This window comes from Trichomycterus rosablanca, chromosome 3, assembly GCF_030014385.1.
Source record: "Trichomycterus rosablanca isolate fTriRos1 chromosome 3, fTriRos1.hap1, whole genome shotgun sequence".
Lineage (NCBI taxonomy): Eukaryota > Metazoa > Chordata > Actinopteri > Siluriformes > Trichomycteridae > Trichomycterus > Trichomycterus rosablanca.
In genome coordinates this window covers 37,824,063-37,849,593 of record NC_085990.1, presented here as the reverse complement: position 1 = coordinate 37,849,593, position 25,531 = coordinate 37,824,063, and the positions used below count along the sequence as shown (strand labels likewise).

General features: G+C 37.8%; 1 protein-coding gene across 2 annotated transcripts; it reads left to right on the top strand.

The window, feature by feature from the left end:
* The first annotated feature begins 1,510 nt into the window (after window positions 1–1,510).
* Window positions 1,511–25,051, top strand: pi4kb (phosphatidylinositol 4-kinase, catalytic, beta). 2 transcript variants are annotated; one of them, XM_062991261.1, is made up of 12 exons: window positions 1,511–1,596; window positions 6,522–7,555; window positions 12,791–12,835; window positions 14,293–14,520; window positions 15,245–15,472; window positions 15,563–15,672; window positions 15,982–16,086; window positions 16,184–16,307; window positions 16,662–16,927; window positions 17,961–18,093; window positions 18,175–18,295; window positions 22,714–25,051. In XM_062991261.1, exons 2-12 carry the CDS (start codon window positions 6,542–6,544, stop codon window positions 22,893–22,895), a joined length of 2,556 nt encoding a protein of 851 aa, XP_062847331.1. In that variant the 5' UTR covers window positions 1,511–1,596; window positions 6,522–6,541; the 3' UTR covers window positions 22,896–25,051. The 2 variants fall into 2 exon arrangements, with proteins under 2 accessions (XP_062847331.1, XP_062847332.1); XM_062991262.1 differs by lacking the exon at window positions 12,791–12,835.
* The last annotated feature ends 480 nt before the right edge of the window (window positions 25,052–25,531 follow it).

Sequence of the window (25,531 nt, the reverse complement as noted above, 5' to 3'; positions counted from 1 at the left end):
TTAATTCAAAACTTTGTCTCACAAATAAAACTAAGCTTTGTAATAGAACATTGGTGATTTCTGAGGTGGCTAACTTTTTAAGCTGAAAATAACACTGAGTACATTTTGCTATTCCCTTGCATTGATTTTTTTCAAAGAAACCATTTTTCCTGAACAACTCATTTAATGCTAAACATCACTGAAATTACTGTTTCTTTAGTGGTAATCACTGTATAAGGTCCTAAGAGTTTTGTGCTCCGGATGTGTTTGTCAGTTTATTTAATAGCATTAAATAGTGATCAATGATAGTTAGACTTTGGAAATAGAAAGACCCCTGTGGTGGTTTCAGTTATGATCTTGCACTACAGTCATTCTGCAAAATAAAATAGAAAGTACTTTTGTACATCATTCATCATGGTTATCAGGCAAAGTTAATTCTAGAGGCCTGGAGGCAGGGATTAAAGAAAGGTCCCCAGGGCCCTTGTTGCTGTGCAGCACTGACTCTACCAGCTGCACCACTGTTCCATATTTGTATTAATCTGCACCTTTGTTTTTCACTAATCGACAGAAGTCTACAGAAGCTCTGGCTTTCTGAGTAAGAATTATGAGTTGGAGTGCCATTGGGCATTTTCTGATCAGAAGTCAAAAATGTTCCAGTCCCCACATGGTCATTAATGCAGCATTACTGTTTTAAAAATCAAAAACACATACTATTTTCTGCATTCCCTTCAAAACCCTGTCTGTAAAACACTGGTATTCACACATTTTAACATGACTGACAGACAAGTAAAAGATCTTGTGGTAATGTAAAGAGGCTACTACTATTTCTATTAGTAGTAGGGCAGTGGTAGCTCAGTGGTCATTAACACTTAATTGCTTAAGACTGTATGAAGTTGTAAGTCACTATGGGTAAAAATGTGTGGTGAATGTTCTACTACTAAAAAAAAATATTTTAAAATTCTGACCAAAAATGACTAAAACCTGTCTTTTAATGTGACTAAGGATTAAAAGGATTAAAAGATTGATACATTTAAAGGAATACAGGCGCATAGAGCACAGTGTAAAATAAATATTTTTGTTTTATTATCTACAGTATATATCCAATTAGAAAAATAATTGTGGTTTTAACTGTAAGTGAAAGTATTGTGGCTATTTTAGCAGTTGTGGTACACTCCTAATGAAAGTGGAAGGATTTAACCCCTAATTCCTAAAACGCCACTGGCAACTGCAACAATTTTTTGACGAGCACTTTCTATTTACCCTTACTTGTGGCTTTCAAGCGGAACAGTCCATTACTGAAAGGGGAAATAGTCTGTCAATAAATGAAAGTTTTTAAACTTATATTCGTTTAAACGATATATGATTATGATCATATTGACAAAACTAAACTTATCATGTGAAATAATCGGTAAATTACATTTCCATTTAGAACTTCCTGTGCTTGCGTATCTACACAATGGACGTGTCCAAGTTGAAGTGGGTAGGGGAAGTGTATGGGCGTGAATTAGAACGTTACCTAGCAAATGCAAGCCGGTTTTTCGGCATCCTATAGGGAATCTTAGCTTCCAAATGGAGCTGTTAGAACAGAGATAGAGCGAGAAAACCAAGTCTACTAAGGTAAAATACGTTTCCTAATGTCTCTGTTTATATGTCATCATGAGATTTTATGAGTTAATGAAACTGACAAAAATGAAGTGTTGCCAATGAGTTAAAGACGGTGTTAGCTGTGTTGCTGCTAATCTAGCCAGCACGAACTATTTAGTCCTCGCAGCCGCCCACTCACATTACATAAAGTAAAATAACCTGGATTAAATACATTTGTCTGACATCCTCCATCATGGCTAGGAATTGTATTGGTTAAGGCCTATAAATGATGTGTGTGTTGTGGTCTCTTATTATATTAGTGGTATGTATTGACATTAGCTACTCTGTAAATTAGCCAAACTAGCAAAGGCTGAGTCCCAAACCGCATTTTATTTTAGTAATCCACTTTAGGTGTCATTATTATATTGACATGCGTTGTAGTGTGTACTTGTCGGTTTGGGACGCAGCATTCGTCATAAACGTTAAACATAGCAGTCCGTCAGTAATTTTAGGAGGTTAAACTAGCTAGCTTTTCTAATGAGTTAGCCGGAGTTACGGTTTAGAAACTTGGCTTGTTTCGTGTCTGAATTAGTTTAATATCTGGAGTTTATATTTTGTTACGCATGAGCAGGTTTAGCATTTGGCTGCGGAACATTTGCAATACTGGCTGCGTTGCAAGCAGAATACTATAGAACTGAACAGTATGTAAAAGTTAGCACCCCACCAGTGATGTCGTAAATGTTTTACATACTCTTCAGCACAGCGAACAGTGACGCTAGCAGCTAAGCACTTTGCTTGCAAGCTAGCAAACAAACTAGCTAGCGCGATTTGCTAATTATTCGTTTTAAACATAATGTTATTAATTAGTTACAACGTGTTGCCCTGTTGCTGCATGATAGTCTGCTCATACTTGATCCAGATTAATTGGATGGATTTAAAACGTCGTATGCTGTGGCCCTTCTGGCTCTTCTGAACTCGCTCATGATAAACTGCCTGCTGAATCTAGGAAAGATAATCCGATCCAGGTTGTTCTCTCAGCTCATTGTTTAGTGAGGTTAGGTAAGTGGTGTCGCCTGTCAGTACTAAAGCCAGGTTAAGTTTGCACTGCAACCAGAGATCTGTGTGCTCAGTCGCTTTTGTCACAACAACAAGCCAAGCTTTTGGCAATAATAATACTAATAAGTATAAAAGAACATGGGTTCGATAAATTCAAGTCAATATATTGTCTGTGGGTAGTATAGAAATTTGATGTTTGAAGAGAGAAATGTGTCAAAGTTCAAATATTGTTCTTAGATAAAGTTAATTCGAGCTTAGATGTAAACTACCACCAAATACGGTGCTTTTAATCTCAAAAACAACTGGACAAGACTTTTATACACTTTTATTTATACAGGACTTAAACTGAACACATGGGTATGTGTACGTTATTATAATTAAACAAATTAGTCATTATAGTGCCACTTGGCTGGTAAAAATGTTAAACATTACCAGATTTAATAGGCAAGTGCACCTTATTGAAATATAAACAGTTTTACTTTGTTACTTATACTGATTTATATGTTAATTTGATTGTCATTCTTGAATTAATGGTGCATTAATGGTGGCACAGCGGTCTGTTATGCTAGATCCAGGCTTGAATCTCACAACACACACCAGTTGTTAAATTACAAACATCGATTATGTTTCTTTAGGGTATTGTATGTAAAATCACTTTGTGCAATTATTGCATGGTTTATTAGTTAATTAAGTAATTAAAAAATATTGATAAATTAAGAATGAACAAGGTGTAAATGTAATCTTAAGTGAAAATTGCTTGAAGGTAAAAGTGATTTACCTTGTATTTATTACACTTTTTATTGTATTGTTGTCTTTTGTCTTAAATTACCTATAATTATTTTACCTAAAGACATCAAACAAGTCCACATTATTGAAAACTGGTTTGGTTTTGTTTACTGTCTTACTAATATTTGGTAATTAGATGTCTGAGAGAAGTAGGGAGTGGCCAAAGCCCTATACTGGATTGGCGCCACAACCAGGCTTTTCCTGCCTTTTTGCCTTTCTGCCACTGGTATTCCTACCAGTGTTTCCCAGTGGAATTAGACCCACTGTCACAGCTATCAGGATAAAGTGGTTTATGAAATGAAAAATCATTATGTGTCTATGTGATGCACTGCAATGTATTGGTGCTCTGTTCAGAGTGTTTGCTTGCCTTTTGCCCAGTGTTACTAGTATAGGCTTTAGACCAAAAGCGACCCTGATGAAGATGAAGGGGCTACTGATGCTAAATCTTATTACATGTAGAGTGAACCAGCACTGTAAATTTAAACATGAGGAAGTAAGAAGATGTGGAAAGATGTAATGAAAGACTGTAACTGCCATCTGTAAATCTAGGGAAACAGATAATCATAACAAATGCAAGAGGGTATACATAACTTCTACTTCAGCAAGGTGACCTTACCAGAGCAGAGCCATGTACAGTTTTATTATGACAAAAGTAATGCTATAACCCTGTAATGAATTATTTCATGGTTTGTAGAACAGTAATAGTGAAACCTTTTTATATTTCCTGGACTCTGTCAGATTTTTAGGGACAAAACTGTATTCTTGTCACACAACACAGTATTGTATGTAAAAATCACTTTGTGCAATTATTTCATGGTTTATTGGTTAATTAAGTAATTTAATAAGAATTTATTGATACATTAAGAATGAATTAACATTAAGATGTTAATGTAATCTTAAGTGGAAACTAATTGAAGTATTGTATATTTGGCTTTTGTCTTAAATTGCCCATAATTATTTTACCTGCAGACATAAAACTAATGATAAAATAGACATTCATGTGGATTTATGCTGCTTTGAAACCTAAAAATGTAGAAAAACTTTTTTTTTTTTTTTTTTCTCTTTTTCTAATGTGACTAAGGGGAAGTATCCACCCAGTAGCATTTATGTTCAAGTGTAGATCACATGGAGCATTGTGTTTCACAATTCTCTGGGCCAGGGGGTAAGAATCTTGTGTTCAAAGGGCATTGAGTTGTCAAAAAGTGATTAGACTATATGACTAAGTGCCCCTGAAACATTTACTATTTTGTTCTAACTGAGCTGTGAATAAATAGTTAGGATATCCTAATCCAATTAGTTCCATCTCAGTTCCAATGCAGGTATGAAAGAGCTCTGAGTTTCGTACAATACCAATATTGTAATTTCCCACTTGTCTGCATGTATATTTTGAGAAACAACAGATTCACAGGGTTGGGAGACATTACGTTTTTATCCTGTGCACAAAAATCTGTCAATCAGCAGTTCGGCATCAAATAAATAGCTGACGTAAATAATAAAATATCTAAATTGATACAAATTAATCTTTTTAGTTGGTTGGTTTTAGTTAGTTTTTGCCCGTTATACCAATGGTTATTAATTTGGGTTGGTTTTAATTGAATCATAGTAAATTTTTTTTTTTGCAAATTCAGGTTTTTTTTTTTAGTGTTATTACTAGCACATAAGCATATTTTCAGCATATGTCAGTATTATGATGAGCTCATAAAACTCGACTTATAATGTTAAGCTTGAGGGTAAGCCATGTAAAACTATTGAAACAGGGGATGAGAAACAGTCACAGAGATACTTTGAGGTAAAATTCTGGTATCTAGGACTTGTTACACTAAATAATGTGCTTGCCACAAATCTGGTCTGGTGGAATCCCAATTGTTTGTATTTATTATACTTCCAGTGCATTTTTTTTTTCTTTCAGCTGCTGTATGAAAATGTTAATTGTTTCAAATAATATACAGATAAGATTATTAGGGGTGGGTTTATAAAATAGATTTTTCGATTCGAATCAATCTTTATTTGAACGATCCGATATCGATTCATATAAACGCGAGATCGATCTTTTAAATACGCCCCTTTTTACGGTGCACACGGAAATCTGTTACCCCCTTTAATTTCGCGTGACCAGCCAGTGTTTTTTCATGCAACGAGATCTGACCTGCACATCAGTTTAGCATGGCAGAAGCTCAAGTTATGACCACTACGCAACTTTTTGCACTGATTTTCGCTCGGCGACGGGTCGGTGCTGGATTCGGGAGGAACTCGGTGTTCGCTCTGCGATCAAAACTCGGCTCTCAATCAATGTGTGAAACAGCGAGGGGAAACACAGGGGAGAGGTTGTAAACAGGTGGTGGAGCGCAATATAGTTTCTATCAGAATACATCAGCACACGAGTTTTACAGTATTTCTGACCTGATCGTTCTCTACAAAACAAAATATTGATTAACCTCCAACTCACTATAGAACAAGCCATGCTGCTCGTGTTGCCAAATCCACTCAGATTCATTTATTTCATCAGCGCACAAACTTTCATCTCTCGCTACTTGTTGATGTGCATGTTTGGACGTGGTATCATTAAACCTTTCATCACTTCTCACGTGTGTTTTCGTGACAAAACGTAGTTTTGGAGACCAGAGAAGCTCGCCTGTGATTCCCCCTGGTGATAGATGGTGTAGTGTAAAACCCCCCATCGCCGATCAGTCGTGTAGTGTGAACATTACAGCGACCAGGTGTTAATCAGAAAGTCGTGTAGTGTAAACTTGGCATAAGCTGTTCAACAGCCAGGTGTATGTTTACATTACATTTACAATGTTGTAGCGTGTCAGACATAAAATAATAATAAAAAATGAATGTTACTGTTTTCTGTTTTGGATTAATTATTTATGTAAACAAAATACACAAATATTTTTAATAATGAGTGTTTTTTGTACAATTATCACATTCGTTCTCTGAACATCTGTACATATTTAAACAAAACCTGTTAATGTAACTCAAATATGCCTAAATGTGTTGAATCGAAATTGAATCGAAAATCTAATCGAAGATCGAATCGATCCAGGAAATTAGTGGCGATACCCAGCCCTAAAGATTATAGTAAATAATACCTGTCTTGATTTTTTTTTATACAGGGGCTTAAGCTTATCCAGCCATGGGTGACACAGAGCTGGAGCTTTCCCCTTCCCAGCTGGAGGAGCTACAGAAGAGTCCGTCGTCCACCTCCACTACCTCGTCTCTCTCTCTGCCCTCCTCACCATCCTCTGAGCCACAAACATTCACCAGCCCCAGTGCCAGTGAAGGCTTGCCCACTTCTAGCCCATCGCTGGATGTCATATCAGAAGGTGTGGGTGAACTAAGCCTGGTCATTGATACTGAAGTGGCCAAAAAAGCCTGTCAGGAAGTCCTCCAGAAGCTTCTCAAAGTCGATGGAGAAACCCCTTTACCTGCTACTGAGCCTAAGTTGGTAAATGGAACTGAAAACACCGAACCCCCAAATGGAGATGGTACAGTTTCAGGCAAGCCTCCGAAGATTAGTGAGGAGGAGGAGGAGCCCACACCGGGTACAGTGAAGAGTGCACGACGACGCCACAAGAACAACTCATCAAAGCAGTCTTGGCTGCTGCGTCTGTTTGAATCCAAGCTTTTTGACATTTCCATGGCTATTTCATACCTATACAACTCAAAGGAGCCAGGTGTGCAGGCCTACATTGGCAACCGGCTCTTCAGCTTCCGAGATGAGGATGTGGACTTTTACCTGCCGCAGCTGCTAAACATGTACATCCACATGGATGAGGATGTGGGTGATGCCATTAAGCCCTATGTAGTGCACCGCTGCCGACAGAGCATTGGTTTCTCTTTGCAGTGTGCCTGGCTGCTGGGTGCCTATTCGTCTGACATGCACATCTCAACACAGCGGCACTCGCGTGGCACTAAACTGCGCCGACTTATCTTGTCTGACGAGCTAAAGCCGACTGGGCAGCGTGCACGCCTCCACCAGCTGCAGCAGCAAAATCACAACCTGGGTCCAAGTGTAAGCGAGCATGGCCTTTCACCCTCCAAGCGTACCCACCAGCGCTCTAAATCAGATGCCACCGCCAGCATTAGCCTCAGCAGCAACCTGAAAAGAACAGCCAGCAACCCCAAAGTGGAAAGCAGTCCGGACGAGGTGAGCAGTGATGAGTGTGTGATGATGTGTTTTATAGCCTATTGTGTTCATTACCTTTTCTCAGTGGTCATTAAAGATTGTGTTTGATCATTGTGATTGTTTGCTGAATATTTCACAGTTGTTCTTAATCTTACTATCAGTTTAGCCACTCAAATGTATTTCGTTTTGCTTGCTTACCCCCCAGTAAATGGTATCAGATCGTCATACAAAATGTAATAAATGATGGTGAGAACATAAGGACACATGAAGCTGTTTTTAAAGGATAATTATTATTAAAATGTACTGAAACTAAAAAGGTGTGTGATGAAAGTAATTGCGCTGTTAAAGCTAGTACGTAACTGGTTGTGGCACTATAGCAACAATAGTAACAAAATACAGTGTATCTAGTTTCTTTTAAACAATGAAATCATGAGTCCTGAGAGAAATGCAATATCTACAGTCCCTTAGATGTTTGATTAGATGCTTTTGTGGCTTTGTGGTTGTCTTTGTGGTCTTAAAAGAATTGAAAGAATTAGCTACCAAACATTCTCCTTTAGCCAAACCCTTACTACATAGTAACAATTACAGTTCCAGTCAGAAAAAGGCAACTTCCCTTAAGGAAATAAGAATTTATATCTCTACATTTGCTTTAAAAAAGGTCTTTGTCAATGAATTGAGGAGGCAAATGAACAAAGAAAGTGAATGATGTAGTATTTTGGAGTAGCAGGATATTTTGGTAATACAGCCATGTCACAGTTATTCAACCCCTACGTAATACTGCTGATCTTAAAACCTTCTGTTAGTCTGTGTCACCCAGCAGATTGCAGGATTAATGAGGAATCTCTTCTGCCAGCCCTCTCTCAGACATAGCCAATCATGTCTGTGTAGGTGCCCTGCTGCCTTAGCTAAAGCAGCCACATTATTTTAAGTTTTTTTTATTCCCCTCAAAGATTTAAGGTTGTTATATATATATATATATATATATATATATATATATATATATATATATATATATATATATATATATATATATATATATTTTTTTATTTTTTTTTTTTTTTTTTTTTTTTTTTTTTTTTTTTTTTTTTTTTTGGTTTATGCATTTTCTCCCCTTTTTCTCCAGACTTTTTTTAGCGCGTCTAATTTCCAGATTGCGTCACGCTTCCTCTCCACTAATGCCGACCCCTGCTCTGATTTGAGGAGAATAAAGCTTACCCACGGCCCCTCCGACACGTGGGCAGCAGCCGTATGCATTTTGTCACCCATACTAGGCGAGTGCATATATGCGAATCAGCCTTGTGTATGGAGAGACACACTGATCCACACTTTTTCCCCGCATCTGTGAAGGTGCCATCAATCAGCCAGCAGAGGTCTTAGTGCATCAGTTACGAGGAGTCCCTATCCAGCTTAATACCCCACCCCTATATGAACAACAGGCCAATCGTTGTTTATGTGGCCGCTCAACCCAGCCGGATGGCAGAGTTGAGATTCGATACGATGTATTCGAAATCCCAGCTCTGGTGCGCTAGCTTGTGTTTTTACTGCTGCGCCACCTGAGCAGCATTCAGTTTGTTTTGAATTGAACAGATTCTAGGTCACATTAGAGGTTCTGAAATAGTTTATCTTGGTCTCATTTTTTTACATCACAAAAACCTGGCATCATAACAGCGGTGTGTACATTTTTTTTATTTACTGTATTCCTTCTCTTTACTGAGAGTTTTGTTGCATATCCTCACAAGTCAATCTTATACACGTCACCATAATACCTTTTAAGGTGTAGGAAGTTGAATATTTCTGTACAGAAGGGGTTTAAAACACAGCACTCTGGGTTCCCTTACTGATAGTTCGAACTCGATTGGGATCTGTAGTGTTGACCGCACTTTTTAAGCAACATGTTAATTTTACTATCAAGTCTACCATAGCAAAAAATACCTAGAAAGGATGTTGTTTTACACTGGCTGAAAAAAACTAGTTCCTCTGTGCACAAAATTGACTATGCAAATGAAGAGTGAACTGGTGCTGCTAAAGTTAAATGGTTCTCTCCTTTGTTGCATTGCCGACTTCACCTGCTGTAATACATTAGCTCTTATTTGAAATGAAGAACTTATTTCTGCTTTGTTTGTATGAAAGAATCATATAACTGCAAGAGGTCAGAATTTGCCAATAATCTTATTACAAAGGTTAGACGCACTCAAGTTATGTTATCATTAAAGACATTTGAGACTGTCAGTCGTTAATCATATTTCACAGCAGGGGGGCATGACTAACTGTGGTCAAACTGTATTGCTTTTAGTAATAAATGTGTTGCTCATAGCACAGTGGCTCAGCTGGGTGTGTGGGTGTCGCACAGCATCATGCTTGCTTAGATTCTTGCTTTTATCTGTAAGTTTTTAAGGGTACTCTTGTTGTCTTCCACCTTCCTGCCTGGTGGATACACTCTGACCCTGACCAGGTGAAAGCATATAGTAAAAATCAATGTCAATTTGGCTTAAGTTTCCAACAAGTGTCTATTCGGTTTCATTATTCTAATGTATAGATAGAACTAGCTTTCATATGTTTACTCATATACATGTGTCTTCTAATCTGAAAACTTTGTTACTCTGTAGCATGTCCATATATCTAGTGTTTTATTGCATTATAGTGTGGTCTTGTTGGATACCCCATTTCAAAAGCTTGTGCATTAACAACCCTTGTGGCTATAACAGCCTCCACTCTAATGTGTGTCTGTGGGAATCTGTGCCTATTCAGTCAAAAGTGCATGTATGAGGTCAGACATTGTATGTTGGACAGTAAGGCCTGGTTTGTGCTTAAGTTTCAATACAACAAACTCGTCACCACACTTGTCTTCATGAAGTTTGTTTTTTGTGTAGAGGCACAATCATGCTGGAACAGAAAGGAGCCTTCCCCAAATTGTTGCCGCAAAGTTAGAAAAGCAAATAATTAAATAAATAATTGTATACACCTGTATACCTCTTAACCTTCATAATTAGTGGTCATTATTAGTTTTGTATCATCTCACGTTGGTGCACACTTTTTCTCCATTCTCTTTTATTTGCATGTTTGTTCTTCCATGATGGTTGCTATCTGTACAAAGCAAAATGCACACAGAGATGGTAAGAAATTTGGGTTGTTACTAGTCATGGTTCTTGATTGACTTTTATATGGACTATAATGCTTGCCATACTGTAAGGTGTAATGATTTCACTGTAGAGTGCAATTACATCTGCCTTAAGAGAGTACTGCTCCTGGCTGAAGCATTGCTTTGTGGCACTGACCTGTATTAGAAGATTAGTGTTTTGGAGGGACATGGTGGTGGTGGTAATTGCCTGTTTGTTTCTCCTAGCCACTGCATGTTCTGTCTTTGTTTGAGCACCGGCTTTAGTCTGGATTTATTGTATTGTATTTATTGTCAACCTTTATTTTAAGCTTGCCTATGACTGAGTTTTTTGTTCCTCAAGAGGTCCGGGTCTGAATCTAGGCAAAATTGTAGTCTGCCAGATCACAGGCATAATGTTTTTCACCATGTCCTAAGATGTTACAGTTTAGCAAAGTTTCTCTGTGTTCACCGTAGAAAATAAAATAGCCTGAGTCCAGGGTGTTGCAGACTCCCTGTATGGAGATTACTTCTTTATCTAGTGGAATTTGGACTTGTCTGTGTAAATCACAGCTGCTTGCTATCAACTATGATGCATGCTTTTGTAAACAAGTGGAACTGAATATTTGGCAAGAAATGCTTCTTTTTTTGGCCCAAATGCTTTTTCAACTTTAGGGTCAGAGAGCCAGTGTCATTTGAGAAAGTAAATATACTATTTGTGTTTGTTTACATTAATATACAGTTGCAGTTAGGGGAATTGAGTATACAGCCACATTTTTGTTATTTAATATACTTTCAGTGCATATGTATATCTAAACAAAATAATATGTATTTTTGAGCATTAACATGGATGTGGCTGGGCCCTTGGGTAACAAAGCAGTCTAACGTGTTAGCACACCACTGCAGTGTTCAAACTCAAGTCTAAATCTCAGCAGAGCCACCGACTTGGCTGGACATCCACACAAACACAACTGGCTATGTTTTGGAGCGGGGAGGTTGGATGGACTTTAATTCCACTGCTACTACAATATGTGATCTCTGGTCCGTGTGCCTGTGTTATGGGGAAAGGGGGTGTCACATGGAGCTTTGCGTGGCTCTTTGTGTGCGATATGGCTCTGTGTATCGGCTCTCGAATCATTTGTACTGAAAGGGGGTGGTATGGTTCTACAATTCATTTTATTTATTTAAAACATCAGCTCTTCATCTCCTTCACTTGATGACTGCTGACTCCATGACTGCTGCTTACAGCAGAATCTTTAAAACCAGCTGCAATTTGCACCACACTATTATAATTTGTTACTTATGAATTTTTGTTAACATTATTAATGTTTAGACTTTTGTTTAATGTAACTTTTACATAAGTACGCTTACGGCCACTTAATAAGAAAACACTTGTTAACCTGCTTATTTATGTCAGCTAGCCATTTGGCAGCAGTGCAATGCATTTAAACCATAAACATGCTGTCATTAGGCAACAGTAAACAGGTAACCAACAACCTGACTGGTTTGATGGCCTGTGATGGATAGGCATTCGGGTTATTGGATACTGCATTGCACCACGCTGACCCTGACCAGGATAAAGCTGTGATAAAACATAAAAAATGAAATGAATATTGTAACTATCAGAACAGGACAAAGTAAAAGCCTTGCTAATTCTACTTAAATTTCTTGTTATAGCTTCTTTGTAGCTTTGTTCAGAAAGTGTAAACAATGGTATCAGTGTGCTGAAAGTGTGCCTGGACAAACATGGATTGTGTTTGACATGTATGTGTGATTTTGAGGTTTAAAAGTCAGAAGTTTACTTTGTTCAGTTCATCCCAAACTGGCTGATAAGACATTTAGTTTTATTTCTTTGATGTTCTTTGTTGCTTCTGATGTGTTTCTCCTCCGCAATGTAGAAATCTTCCATGTTGAACAAGCTGTAGTTAACCTGTTTGTGCTTGGGAGGCAACAGCTTTGCGCTGTTCTTATTCATATTAAACGCTGGTTGCAAACACAGATCAACATGGTTTTATGTCAGGTCCTGGACAGAACCATGGAGCTATAAGAGATCTTGCATAATATTAAGCTCTGTGTTTGTGTCTTTTATTTTGTTTTGTCTTGCTCTCCTCTTTCCACCACCCTCCTGCTCTTGTACCATAACCCACCCTCCCCTTTCCCAGGACATGAGTTCCAGCTCCGACAGTCTTGAGTTAAAGGCTGGTACCGTAAGTCAACCACTGTCTAATATCATCCTTATCTGTGCATTGTGGGATGATGGCTGTTTCTGTTCGCAGTTGGGGTTGGACTCCCAGATTCCTTCATATGTGTGCCTTGATGATTTGCAAGCATGTCATTTAAAATTTTGGGTGGATTATTTAATCTGGTGCATGGGTATACCTTTTGATCATTAGGATCAATCATGACATGCTTGTAAATGTGCGCCCTTTGCACACCATCTGTCCCATGCTACACGTTACTAATTTGACTGGACGTTTGCAGAAGACTTCTTTCTGTTTTTGACATATACAAAATCCAAAGTTTGCTGATTATTAAACAAAGTATTAAATTCAGTTAAACTTGGAGCTGAATGTTTGTGCCAGGTCTAAGATGTTTGTCCAATTCGACATATTTAGTCCTCCATCTTAAAAGATGCACAATTTTCATCATCAATTATTTACAATCAGATATCACAGGCCATCATTTAGTATTTTAGGATTCACCATAAAACTACTTTATGAAGATGGGTCTGTCTTTATATTGAAAAACAACAGTGATTTATGGAGTCAATTCTATTAAATGAACCCATTTAATGAAATGGGGAGACTCACATAGAGCTTATCATGGCTCTCTAAACACAATACGGCTCTGTGTGGGAACCCAACACTTAGGTGATAAGAAGCGGCTGCAGATAGGGCATGTGTTAAAGGGGGCATAAGGTGATCCAGCTCTTCTTGATCAGATCGGGGGTTGTGCAATGGCTAGGGCGGCAGGAAATGGCTAGATTGGTAGATAAAGGGGGGGAAATTGAACCCCTCTAGAAAGGCTTATATAAAGAACACAGTACCCCTATCGAAACATTGCTTTGTTTTTTCTTTATCATGGTAAATACATTACCAGTAAATACATATGCAGTCATTAGCACTCTGCCTTGTTTAAGCAATGCACACACTTTGATTTGTTTATCCCTACATCCTCTAGGTAAATGTTTTGGTGGTTGAGCTTTCTGTATATCCTCTTCTACGTGGTACTAAAATCTCTTTTCACTTTATTTGGTACTTCTAAAACACAGATGGAGGAGTTTGATGAGTCTTACTCCACATTTGCCTTTGTGGAATGGACTTTTTTTTGTCTAAACAATGCTTTCATTTCAGGTCATTTATTTATGTATGGTCATTGTTTGCCACCCTCTGGCCAGCTGTTGCTAATTTGTTTATCTTCGTCCTTTGCTTCAATGTCACTTCAATGTCATGATTTCATCTTGCATGGAGACTTTTTTTAGTTCAACCAATTACTCATATTTTTGGTGTATTTGTATCAATAGCACATATAACTTCATGCTTGTAGAACTGTAGAAAACTTAATTAACAGTACATGTCAGATGTGAGAGAATTTACTGTTTGAACTTCTGTCTCTCTTTCTCCCTTTTTTCTTTCTTTGCTTTGGCGTCATCTTCTCCCATAAGCCTATACGACTGACGCCTCAGAGGGAGTTCATTAAGTCTCTAATGGGCATCGGAAAGAGATTGGCCACTTTGCCCACGAAGGAACAGAAGACCCAGAGACTCATTTCTGAACTGTCACTGCTGAACCACAAGCTGCCGGCACGTGTGTGGCTGCCCACTGCAGCATTCGACCATCATGTGGTGCGAGTTCCTCACACGCAGGCGGTCGTGCTCAACTCCAAAGACAAGGTGAGTTGTGTATAAACATTTGCATAGGACCACCATTTTCTTTCTTTCGTGGAAATATTTGTTTAGACACCCTTGGACAAATTCCAAAAGTTTTTTTATTATTATTATTTTATCTATTCCTTAGAATTAGCGCTATATTTAGGTTTGTTCCATGTAGAAGCTGTTGTAACCTGTAGACAGTAAGAAATAAACAAACATGACATTTATATAACTTTTTTGTTTTATAGGTAAATTAGTTCATTATTAATGTCCTTCCGTACCACGTACAATTTGAAAACATTTAATTGTTATATAATTTCCAACACAGTAAAATAATTTTGGTCCCTAAATTGAACAAACCTTTAAAAATAAAGATTTTCTTTTCGTTGCTCCAGTATTTAGGGGTACAGAATCACAGCAGATTCTGTTCTTCATACCTGATTTGGTTTTACACTTGACGTCCTTCATAATGCAATTGTCCATATTTTATCTGGGCTTGGGCCAAGCAGTGAGAGCACATTGACAAGCACACCTCCCAATGACTATGCTGTTTGACCTCATCGTCATCTACACATCTGTGTAGAAGCCAGACTGGCCGATAGCCCCTCTGAGATTGACCCCCAGATCTTAGCAGTAGTGTGCTAGCATATTTTATGGCTGTACCACCTAAGTGCCCACTACATTAACTAGGCAGAATAAATCTCACTTTAACCTTTATTACACTCTTTATCCATTTTGCATTCAGGCACCATATCTAATCTACGTGGAAGTTTTAGAGTGTGAGAACTTTGAGACATCAAACGTGCCGGTAAGGATCCCAGAAACACGAATCCGCAGCACACGATCAGTAGAGAATCTTCCAGACTGTGGCATGACAGCCGAGCAGCGTGCCAGCAGTTTCTCCACTGTGCCCAATTATGATAACGATGATGAGGCCTGGTCTGTGGATGATATTGGAGAGCTACAGGTTGAGGTACTTTAACACAGCTGCTTTATTTATTTTCATATGACTATTTCATTATTTGCCCCACCTTTGATTCACTTGTTTTGGTTCCTTCTATAGCTGCCAGAGATTCACACAAATAGCTGTGACAACATCTCCCAGTTCTCAGTAGATAGCATCACCAGCCAGGAGAGCAAAGAGCCTATTTTTATTGCTGCCGGAGACATAAGGTACAGTTAGATTGAGTAATGTAAAACAGAGTAAATTGACTAAGGTTAGTCTGGAATAAACATGTCATACCTAAGTAAAATTAAAGTCTGCTATGTTTTACACTCTGACAGGACAAGCTTGTTTTTGTATTAACTATGACACTGAGCACCTCTTTAATTGTTTTGTAATATATCTGTAACATAATGCAAGTAAACGTTTTTGTAGCTGCCTGCTTATAGTTATAATGAATATGTGAAAAAGTGAATATGAATGAGTATTGCTTTTAGCTGCTCCTGTTACCATATTTATAATTATGTGCATGTGTTTAGGCGGCGCCTTTCTGAACAGCTTGCTCACACCCCAACAACATTTAAAAAGGATCCAGAGGATCCCTCAGCAGTAGCATTAAAAGAGCCCTGGCAGGAGAAGGTTAGGTAAGCAAAAGAAAAAAGAAAAAAAAAGTTTTGACATTGTTAGTGGGTTACTATGTTTTCTGTATACATGCATTGACTTGAGCTCTTTTTGTGTTAGACGTATCCGGGAAGGCTCTCCATATGGGCATTTGCCTAACTGGCGTCTCCTCTCAGTCATAGTAAAGTGTGGTGATGATCTCAGACAGGAGCTTCTTGCCTTTCAAGTGCTGAAACAACTACAGGTTAATAGTTTATTATTATATTTATAATCTATAAATATTAATGTCACTTTATTTTGGCAAAATGGAATAAAGTACATCTTCTTAGAGACTTAGAGACCAAACTGTAAAATTTGATGTGGAGAACATTTCAAGTTTGCTAATTTAAATAATATTTCAATCATTCTTTAAGTAGAATACCTTTGTAATGATTCTAATATGACAGTAATGTCCCAGTTGACCCAAAAACATTGTGTAAATGTGCAGATGAAAAATATACATATTAAGTGCTTCCTGTCTGCCCACTACACTTGCAAATGTGTGATGTTGATTTTTTTTTCTCCCTCTAATGACTACTTCTGTTCTGTATGGTTACAGACAATTTGGGAGCAGGAACGTGTCCCTCTGTGGATTAAACCCTATAAGATCCTGGTTATCTCATCTGACAGTGGCATGATTGAGCCAGTGGTCAATGCAGTATCCATTCACCAAGTGAAGAAGCAAAGTCAGCTCTCACTGCTCGATTACTTTCTGCAGGAGCATGGCAACTACACTACCGAGGCCTTTCTTACAGCACAGCGCAACTTTGTTCAGAGTTGTGCTGGCTACTGTCTGATTTGCTACCTGCTGCAGGTTAAAGACCGGTAAGTCTGCCAGATGCTCTGGCGCACTGTAGGTGTGAAAATAATACATATACAGTATGGTCAGTGTTGAATAATTCAGTACAGATGCTAACTTAGCATGCTAATCATAGAGATGCAATCTGTATTTAAAAGCTTTGACAACATTAGTGTTGATCCACATGTGCAGAGATTATGCAGTCAGATTCCATACTGATGCCAACTGGCTTCACCATTTATAATTTGTTTTGCAGAAAAGGTCCTCCATTCATTATTTAACCGGCCAGATAAGGCTGCAGTTGCTATCCATTCCAACAGACATAACCAGTTGTGTCTTTATTTATGCCCCACCTATTATTTGTGCCACATAAGCCCCCATTAAAAAAATTCTCCTGATATTAAACTATGCTTGCAGGTTATTTTCTGAATTATTTAAGAGTTTAGGTATAAGGTGGCTTTGGACAGGAGGGTTCAAGGTTTCTGTAGTACCAGATGGTAAGGGGTTGTGAACTGGTTTTGTAATCAATGATACAAAAAGATTGTACATATTTTGCTAACTAGATAACTTAAGGAGTTATTAAATAAATAACAGAGAGGTTTAAATAAATTATAATCAGATACATTTCATTTAGATGAATTTTTAAGTGGCTTAAAATACATTATTTGAAGTCATAATTATGATGCAAGGCATATACGAATATGCCTTAAAAGATATTAAAATCGCACCTTGATCATTTAATTCAACACCCGCATACACACATGCTGTCTGATTTGGTATACACAACCTATGCCAGATTTAATACAGAACTGTAAAACTGCAATATGCAGTACTTATTCATTGGTATGATTCATTTAGAATCACTCAGATGTGTCAGTGCACACAGCACATAAAATTGTGGTTTGTTGGCAGGCATACTTGCAAATTGCAGCCTTTTGCAGATGCAACAATACAAAAAAATAGTGCAGCACTAGAAAAGATGGATTGTTTAATTAACTATTTATTGTTTGCAGTATGTTTGCCAGTAAAACCTGTCCGATGCACTTTTTTACTTTCCAGGCACAATGGGAACATCCTGCTGGACTCCGATGGCCATATCATTCACATTGACTTTGGATTTATTTTGTCAAGCTCTCCAAGAAACTTAGGCTTTGAGACATCTGCCTTCAAACTGACCAATGAATTTGTTGATGTGAGTTTCAACAAGAAGAAAATATTTTAACCAAACTTAATCAGCTTTTATTTAACTTAAAGCTTGTGTTTTATCTTTTAGGTCATGGGAGGTCAAGATGGAGACATGTTTAACTATTACAAAATGTTAATGCTTCAGGGTCTAATTGCTGCACGCAAACACATGGAGAAAGTCATCCAAATAGTAGAAATCATGCAACAAGGTACAATTTATTCACACTTAGGCCCACTTTCACAGCTTCACGTGGGCTGAAAATGGAAATGGCTGATCACATTGTATATTCACAATTTTTAGTAATGGAGTGTGTGTGTGTGTTAGAGAAGCTAATTAAGCAATAGAACACGAGAGGGAGTGTGTTATCGCGAATAACATCACGGCTGTGATTTGGTCGCAGGCACGAGCCGAAGGCGAGATCATCACAGCCGTGATGTTATTCGCGATAACACACGACCTCGAGTGTTCTATTGCTTTTATACAACAGTTTTTACGAAATAAAGAAAGAAAATAAATCAAATAAGCCCTGAATTTCATAATAAATATGCTTTAATATTGACAATACCTTCCGTTAAAAAGTAGTTCCACAACGAATATAAAGTTTAACACTACAAAGCAGACATCCCAAGTTGCAAAAACTCATTTCAGGGAGGTAAGAACAACAAAAAGAAAAAGTCAAGAACCTCCGAAGAGAAAAAAAAAGAAACAAAAAACCTCTCACACACCAAAGGCTATAGGTGAGAACAGAACTCTTAGGAGCTGCTAACTGGGCTATTAAGCTAACTGTTCGCGTTACAAACACATTAATGTTCCCTACATAGTGCACTAGATTGTGTATCGGATAACGCATTCATGTTCCCTACATAGTGCAGTAGACAATATATTAGACAGTTGATTTATGTTCCCTACACAGTGCGCTAGATTGTATATCAGATAACGCGTTCATGTTCACTACATAGTGCACTAGACAATATATTAGACAATTGGTTATGTTCCCTACACAGTGCGCTAGATTGTGTATCAGATCGTGGATTTATGTTTCCTACACAGTGCGCTAGATTGTATATCAGATAACGGATTTAAAACGTGATCGGGAATAAAGTCTGTGTCGCTGCGTGCGCGTTTGTGTGCATGAAGCTTGTCGTTACTGGCAACGCGTCAGCGGAGTAATACCATTGTGGTGTGAAAAGACCGTGCTGTTATCACAAATATCAGCACAGTTAGAACGCTTCTCAACCAATCAGATTGTAAGGTCGGAACTAACTGTTGTATAATTGTGCTTAACCAATAACCAAACATCATTAATTGACTGTTGAGCAATAACCAAACAAGCTTCTAGGGTCTTTCCAAAATATAAAAATCAGGTTTCAATTTATCAAGTCATACATGCTTTATTGTTTAAAATGAGTAATATAATATATAATAATATTGCAAACATGGCAGTTGTGTAAAACAGTAGGATAAATATAACACCTTGAAGAAAACTAGTTTAACATTAAGGATGTAGAATTTATACAGAGCTGGTAGTAAATAGTTCTAATTCATGACAGACAGTTTTGGGTGGTTAGTGGAGTAAATCTGAGCATCGGGACAATTTTCCTCTTAGCATAAAGTGGCAGTTGGAGTTTTCCTTCCTACCTTGGGTAAGAATTCACTGTTCCATGTCCTTTTTATTGAACACAGTTAAACTAGTCCTGTTTATATCGGCACAGAGATGCCATATGATATATAGTCAATCATAATTACAAACAAGGAATTATGAGGTCATGCCACAAAGTAAAGTAAATGTATGCTGTTCTACATTATTATTATTATTAGATTATAATCTACATAATCATTAGCAATCTTATTTGTTCTACCTATATTGTTGACCCAGGATATTTTCAGAAAACTTGCATTAAATTATGAAAAAAAAAAAAGTTACTTGCCCAAACAAATATGTGTAGGCCTTCTGTGGCACAGCGGTAGATTATGCTTGCCCACTACCACTGTGTTATCTGGGTGTCTACATACACAGAAGTATACTGTATACGTCTAACTGAGGCCCAACAATGGATTGGTGTTATGCCTGGGTGTGTTACTGTATTCCGCCAAGTGATATCAGAGAAAACTGGACCCACTAGTCAAGTCAAACTTATTTATATAGTGCTTTTTACAACAGACATTGTCTCAAAGCAACTTTACAAAATCCAGGACCAACAGATACAAAAACCCCTGTTGAGCAAGCCGAGGGCGACTGTGTCAAGGAAAAACTCCCTGAAAATTACAGGAAGAAACCTTGAGAGGAACCAGACTCAGCAGGGCCCATCCTTCTTGGGTGGTCTGGAGGATACTTTAAATAAATAGGATTTACACAAATCATACAAACACAGAATTAAGAAGATTATTCCAAAGTTGTGGAGCTTTGTAAGAAAATGCTCTTCCACCAGCCAATGATCTTTTTAATTCTAGGAACTATAAGTAACCCTGCGTCTTGTGAGCGAAGTGGACGCGCTGGGTTGTAGTGATTAATAAGTTCACTCTGTGGAGCCAGACCATGTAGCGCTTTATAGGTTAGTAAAAGTATTTTGTAATCAATGCGGAATTTAACTGGCAGCCAGTGAAGAGATGATAGAACAGGACTGATATGATCAAATTTTCTAGTTCTAGTTAGCACTCGAGCTGCTGCATTTTGAACTAACTGGAGTTTGTTTATGGATCTACCAGAGCATCCAGTTAGAAGAGCATTACAATAATCTAACCGAGAAGTTATAAACGCATGGATCAGTTTTTCGGCGTCATTAACAGATAGTATATTTCTTATTTTAGAAATATTACGCAAATGATAGAAAGCAACTCTAGTAATATTATTAATGTGTGTATCAAAGGAAAGATCTGAATCTATTGCGACACCTAAGTTTTTTACATCTGGGCTGGGAGTAACAGAGAAAGTGTTTAGGTTTAGCACCAGGTTAGACAACTTGTCTCTTGCAGCTTTAGAGCCAACAAGTAAAACCTCAGTTTTATCTGAATTAAGTAAAAGGAAATTACACGACATCCAGTTTTTTATGTAATTTACACAATCTTCTATCTTACTGATTGTGTCAGTATCATTTGGTTTGGCTGATATATACAGCTGTGTGTCATCTGCATAGCAGTGAAAATTGATGCCATGTTTATGAATAATTTCACCTACTGGAAGCATATAGAGTGTAAATAATAGCGGTCCCAGTACCGACCCCTGTGGAACACCACACTTTACTTTTGTAGTTTCCGAGCATTTATTATTTAAATAAACAAATTGAGAGCGGTCAGTCAAATATGATTTGAACCAAGAGAGTGCAAGTCCTTTAACACCTACTGTATTTTCTAGCCTATCCAGTAAAATGTTATGATCGACCGTATCAAACGCTGCACTAAGATCTAATAGAACAAGAAAAGAGACACTTCCATTATCAGAAGACATTAACAACTTGTTAACTACTCTAATTAATGCGGTTTCGGTACTATGGTTGGGTCTAAATCCAGATTGAAATTTTTCATGAATACAATTTTTATTCAAACAAGAGCATAACTGTTTGGAAACGACTTTTTCTAATATCTTTGAGACAAAAGGAAGGTTTGAAATTGGCCTATAATTAGCTAGTACATGTGGATCAAGATTAGGTTTTTTAATCAGGGGTTTAATAACGGCACTTTTAAACAATTTAGGTACATACCCAAGGTTAAGGGATGCATTGATTTATGTAAGCAGGGGCTCTACAATAGCTGGCAGTAAATCTTTAAGTAAACGAGTTGGAACAGGATCGAGTATACACGATGATGACTTCGATGATTTAATCAACAGTTAGTTCATTTTGGGAGATTGGATTAAAGGAATTTAGTTGAATTACATTGTTTCCCTATTATCATCACTTATCACCAGTGCTGCTAAGAGTGAGTTCATACTTAACATTGGCAGGTGACACACTCTGACTCTGAAGTCGTATTTTTTCTATCTTATCATTAAAGAATTTTTAAAAAATCATCGCTGATACAGTCGGGTGGTGTATTAGATTTAGTTTCATTGACGTTTTTAGTTAATTTGGACATCTAGGATTGTTCTTATTTTTCTCTATTAGGGATGAATAATATAAAGATTTAGCTTTTATAAGTGCATGTTTATACTCAGTTAGAGCATCTTTCCAAGCAATCTTATACACTTCCAGTGTAGTGTGACGCCACTTGCATTCTAATTTCCGTGCTGCTTGTTTAAGTGCACATGTGTGGTCATTGTACCATGGAGCAAGTTTTTTCTCCCTAATCAGTTTAGTTTTGAGTGGGGCTACGTTATCTAAGGTTGTGCGCGATACGGTCTCTAAGTGGTGAGTTGCCTGATCTAGTTCTTTAGGTTCTGATGCTGATATATTTGATAATTAAAATTACAATCCTAAACAGGATAAGGCATTGGTAAAACATGAAATGGGTTTTAAACATTCAGTTCCAGAATGGAACGCTAAAATAATAAGAATAAAATCATCATAAAATGTCCCTCACTTGTGTATGTAAACTTTTGACTTCATTTAGTGTGCTGTCCTTTTGCATCACCAGCTTGACTACTTAAACAGTGCTACCAGACAGCATTTTTTAGAGTGTCTGTGTTTACAGGTTCTCAGCTGCCCTGCTTCCATGGCTCCAGCACCATCCGTAACCTGAAAGAGCGATTCCATATGAGCCTGACAGAAGAGCAGCTGCAGGTGCTGGTGGAGCAGATGGTGGATGGCTCTATGCGCTCAATCACCACCAAGCTGTATGATGGCTTCCAATACCTTACCAACGGCATCATGTGAATGCTGGTGTGACTGCGGACTGGGACGTTAGAACTGGAAAAAGCTGCACCACTTTCAGAGGCCACTTCCGGGCTCTTTCTTAACCCTTTCCATTTCCATCATTCTAGCATGTTTGTATACCCAGACTGAATTTTTGATCATGGATTTTATACCCTATTTGAAGAGGTTCTCAGCTGTGAAGTTTTGTCTTGTCTTTTAACATTCAACAGCCCTGCTATGGTTTGATTCCTTGCTCCTCTTTATTCAATTGTTTTGTTCCTTCTTTTTGGAATCTGCTCTTATTCTGAATCCTAGAACCTAGTTTAAAACGAGGCTGTGAGAACTCTTTGCTTTTGTGACCTAAATGTTCTTGTTCTTTTTATGTTTTTTTTTTTTAAGTAGTTGTGTTTGTGTCACTAACACTTTCTATTTAAAGTAAGCAACCTACAGTTTTCACACCTTTATACAATGCAAACACTGCTGGGGGGCTAACTGAGCAGCGCACATACTGAGTAATGTGTTGAGATTGTATATAGTGTATATGACTGAGATGTGGTGTAAGCAGCCCAGAGTCATCAGTGGGGTCTCTAAATTTGTCTGATCAGTGTTATTTTAGGGGAGGTTTGAGAGAACCAGGCAATTTTCTCAAATTTATATGCAATTTTTTTTTATCTGCTACTGGTTGAAACAAACTTGTTTCTCAAAAGATGCACTAATCGTCTCCAAGCATTTTATTTGGCCTTCTGTAACCTGTAACAATGTTTTTCCCAAGCACATGAAAAAACACCTGCAAATACAGTTGTGTGTGAGATACAATCCAAAGAATGCCAGTAACATCAGATTTGGTTCAGTTTAGTAGTCAAAGAGAACTGAAAGACAAAAACACTATTTATTGCCTATTTACAATTACTTGCATTCTTACATACTACATCTGAATTGCTTTTTTTTTGTAAGAGGTAAATTCATTTCAGTTTTTAGACAGCATTCTAAGATTCCTCATTGTGTACAGATATACATAAGCTGAATTTTTAATTCATTTTGCTTTCTTTCAGTCTAGTTTGATCCAATTACCCGATTGCATTTTGCTTCCTTTACTGCTGCTGATCACCATTTCTGACTGAGGAGAGCCGTGACTAACGCGCACCCTTTCTGACACGTGTGTAGCAGCCAATCGCTGCTGCTTTTTACCTGCAAGAGGCGGGTTTATTTGGGGATCAGTATTGTGTATAGAGATGCATGGACTGATCTTTATCCCCCTTCTCATTGTGCAGGCACCATTGATAAACCAGCAGAGGTTGTAATGGCAGCAGTTTTGAGGAATGCTATCCGGTATTCCCTGCCTACCTGACAGACGTGCCCATCATTGTCTGTGTCTCGTGAATTTGACACGTCAGCTCTGGTGTGCTTGCATGTTTTACCTTTGCAACACCTAAGCACATAAGCTGAATTTTAAACGTTGAAAATGTTTCAAGTTTTGTCATAATGGTGGGAAGCTGTTATATAACCAAGCTGTTATATAACCTATTTTTAAAGGTTCAGATGTTGTCAAGTTGGGCTAACACTGACGATTGGGCAAATGTGCTGAACAGACCAGAAAATCTCAGTTTGATTCAGCTTATTAAATGTTACTACATACACAGGCATGCATTAAAAAGCATGCAATACCTTTGAAAGAAGCAGCAAGTTTCTTCTGTAACAGACCTTCTTCAGGCTTCCTTTTAACAGCCATGATCCAGCTCACTAAGTGTCTAATAAGCTCATGAGCTGCTTTAGGTTTTGAGCAGGACAGGTTAGGAACTTTGCACGCCAGTGGGCCCATAGGACTGGTGCTAAGAAACACTGACCTATAACATGCTGGTTCCTACTGGGGAGTAAAGACTCCTGAGCTGCAACAGGAAGTAGCTTTATTTTAAAATGGCCTGTATGCGTGTTAACAGGACTTTTTTTTCTTTCTTTAGAACCATTTTTTATTTCCTGTTTTAGTTGAAGCCCAGTTGTTGTGATTTATTTAAAGTTGTTTCAGTAAGTCGTTTAAGATGTGCATCTTTCTTTTCACCTTTTATACTTTGTTTCTATGTTTTTTTCCTTTGTAACTTGTTTGATGGACCAGCTCTTACTATGATGTAAATGACCTCCCATAACTGAATGTTACTTTGTATAATAAATTAATGTGTCTATCACGTTGTGTGTGTGTGGTCCATTGTAGTTCTGTCATGCATTGTGTAGTGACTAGAATATTAGAAATCTGTATAAACCTGTATAATAGAAAATGATTGGCTATGTCTGAGGTGAGGGTGGGGTGTTCTGAGGCTTAGAGATGAACTGGCATAGCAAGGGATTTTGAGAAGGAATGTTTTGCCTTCTGTGGTGAAATTGAACCTTGGTGATAATCAGACTTTCCAGCAAGAAACCAAAGTCTGGTTAACACTATCCTGACCTTTTCATTTTTAGATTGAAATTCTGTCAAAATCTTTGGTGGGATTAAATGAAGGCAGTTGCAGCACAAAAACCATCAAACCCTAAATAGGGTGACCATATGTCCTCTTTTTCAGACCTAAAAAAAAATTCTCTTTAAGTCCCGCCCTTTCGCAGTTCTCTAAAAAATGCCCAAGCGCAAATGAAAAATTCACTTTTTTATCTCGATTGGAATCTTTGGA